At 39.1% G+C, this 2,290-nt stretch overlaps 1 protein-coding gene across 1 annotated transcript in view; it reads left to right on the plus strand.

Moving 5' to 3' along the window:
- LOC138956002 (heparanase-like) overlaps positions 1-1,508 on the plus strand; it is a 10,530-nt gene extending 9,022 nt beyond the window's left edge. Inside the window, exons 10-11 of the mRNA XM_070327481.1 lie at positions 1-53; positions 347-1,508. The exon at positions 1-53 is cut by the window's left edge and continues 85 nt beyond it. Coding sequence (XP_070183582.1) covers positions 1-53; positions 347-506 — 213 coding nt within the window. The 3' untranslated portion in view covers positions 507-1,508. The remainder of the gene's footprint in view (positions 54-346) is intronic.
- The last annotated feature ends 782 nt before the right edge of the window (positions 1,509-2,290 follow it).

Consider the following 2,290-nt stretch of genomic DNA (forward strand, 5'->3'; position numbering starts at 1 on the left):
ACTATGTTGATCTACGCCCTAACAGCGGGGGACAGTGGGGGATTGCTTTCCAAGTAAGTGCGCATTCATGCCTGCATACGTTCATGCGTGCTTGCGGATGTGTGTTTGTTTTTGTGTGTGTGTGTGTGTATGTGTGTGAGTGTTTGTGGGTGTGTTTGTGTGTGTGTGTGTGTGTATGTGTGTGTGTGTGTCTGTGTGTGTGTGTGTGTGTGCTTGCGTGGTGCATACATGCGTTTGTTGTTGTGTGGGATGTTTGATATGTGGGTGCCCACTAATGCATCATCACCTAAGCATGCTGCTCCCGTCGAGTTTCATATTCACAAGTTATGTTTTCATCATCTTTCAGGTTCTCAGCGCTGAACGGCATGAAGCTTGAAATGTCAGGAGACAACCTCCCAGATCTAAAACCGCTCTCTGCTCCTAAAGGTCCCGTTTCCATGGCACCCTATTCCTTTGGTTTTGTGGTTCTGCCAGAAGCCAGGGTTTCCATCTGCCTGAATCAGTAGATTGCTGATTATAGTTTTGATGTAGTACATAGTGGAACACCCTTCTTAATTAGTTGTTTTTTTAAATTGATAATAAGCTGGTCTTAACAGTGAGGGAAGTTTTGAAATGGGGGTGTCAGTTTGCACCCATTAACGCTGATGGGGTCTATGTCGAGTGGGATTCCCTGTAGGTTACGTTCCTGCAGGGTGATTCCCTGTATACAGGGAATACCACAGGGTGGAGTTTTTCAATAAAACTTGCAAACCATACTCGAATTTCTAAGAAATATTAAAAAAAAAAAAATTCTACCGTTGTTGCTAAGAATCACGTGACTTTCAGCGATATCGAAACGCTACAGGAACTATACATTTTGAATTCAGGAGTACAATACAATCATATTTTAATCTGTAAGTGAACATTCGTTTTTATTGACAATTTTAATGAGCAAACTAAGTTTTAAGCTTCCGAGCTGAAATGGAATCCCAAAGTCCGGATTGAGTCGGAATATGTCATGGAATGTTCATTGCTATATTTATAACATATCAGATCATCTGATTCTTGATACTGCTTGTCTAATTATAATATTTTATTTGCATGCCGGAACCTGTAATGTACTTCTTGGTTGTCAGGGTTCATTTTGATTGAGGGTTTGAAAGATTTGATTATAATCTCTATAATACTTAAGGCTTATTAGTGAGATTTTGGGGTCAGCTTGTGTTTCTCTTATTCCAGAATAGTGAGAAATGCAAACAAATTTTTGTTAAAGAAATCTTTTGGTGACAAAGCCACATGTCACACATGTATTACGAACATATGCATGAAAGAATTCCAGGGGATTTATGTGTGCATGTTTATAGCGTATGTCCTAAGTTGGATTGTTCAATTGTAAGCATGTTTCAGACACAATATTTTGTTTGAATATCACCTAAAAATGTCCTCCATAGTTTTTATAACTCGATCTGGACAATATTTATATTTGAAAGTGAGTCTGTGATGCATAATAAAATTGTATTTGAGTCAGACGTGTCTGTTGTACATGTATATTGTTTTGGAAAACAGATTCAGGGATATACAATAACTTGCAGAACAAGATTGCAGGCGCTAAACAGGGCACCTCATGTATATTTTTGACAGGGTGACACATTAGTTAATTCCCCTGATCACAGCAGCCTTGTAGGGGTTGTCTGCCTTGATCACTGAGCTCAATTATAGCTCATAGCTCAGTACCGACTGAGACACCTGTGGATTTTGGAGTGCTATTTGTGACAGGGTCTTACTGCTGTATTTTCATGTTTTTTTCGTGCTAAATATTTGTATCTGTGTGGTGCCTTTGAGATTGTACAGCAGATTGTTTATGTTCATATTAGTATGCTTACAGGGGAACCTTGGGTTTAGACCTCAAAAACCTGATAATCTGATCAAATCGAGTTTTAAAAAGGTGAGAGTCTTAAGATCGAGGTGATTTAACAAAGGTTATGAACAGGGAATCTGAAAAGGGAAGGTCTTGAAAGGGGCCTTTGCTGAAATCCTTTTATGTCGAGAAACCACTTATCACATATTTACACATATGCACACAACGTCCATCCTCATTGCGCACACTCTATGACTTAACCCTCAGGTAGTAACAGTTCCAACATTTATTGAACTGATATATATACACATGTGTATCCACACATCAACAAACTCCCCTGACTGGGGGTTTCAGAATACAGGAGTACATCATTCGCCTGACATAACAACATTCAAGATTGAGGCTTAAATGTCTTTATTTCTGGACCATATGTGTCTAGTGCAATGGCTGTAT

Source organism: Littorina saxatilis, unplaced genomic scaffold (assembly GCF_037325665.1).
Source record: "Littorina saxatilis isolate snail1 unplaced genomic scaffold, US_GU_Lsax_2.0 scaffold_1692, whole genome shotgun sequence".
In the NCBI taxonomy this organism is placed as follows: domain Eukaryota; kingdom Metazoa; phylum Mollusca; class Gastropoda; order Littorinimorpha; family Littorinidae; genus Littorina; species Littorina saxatilis.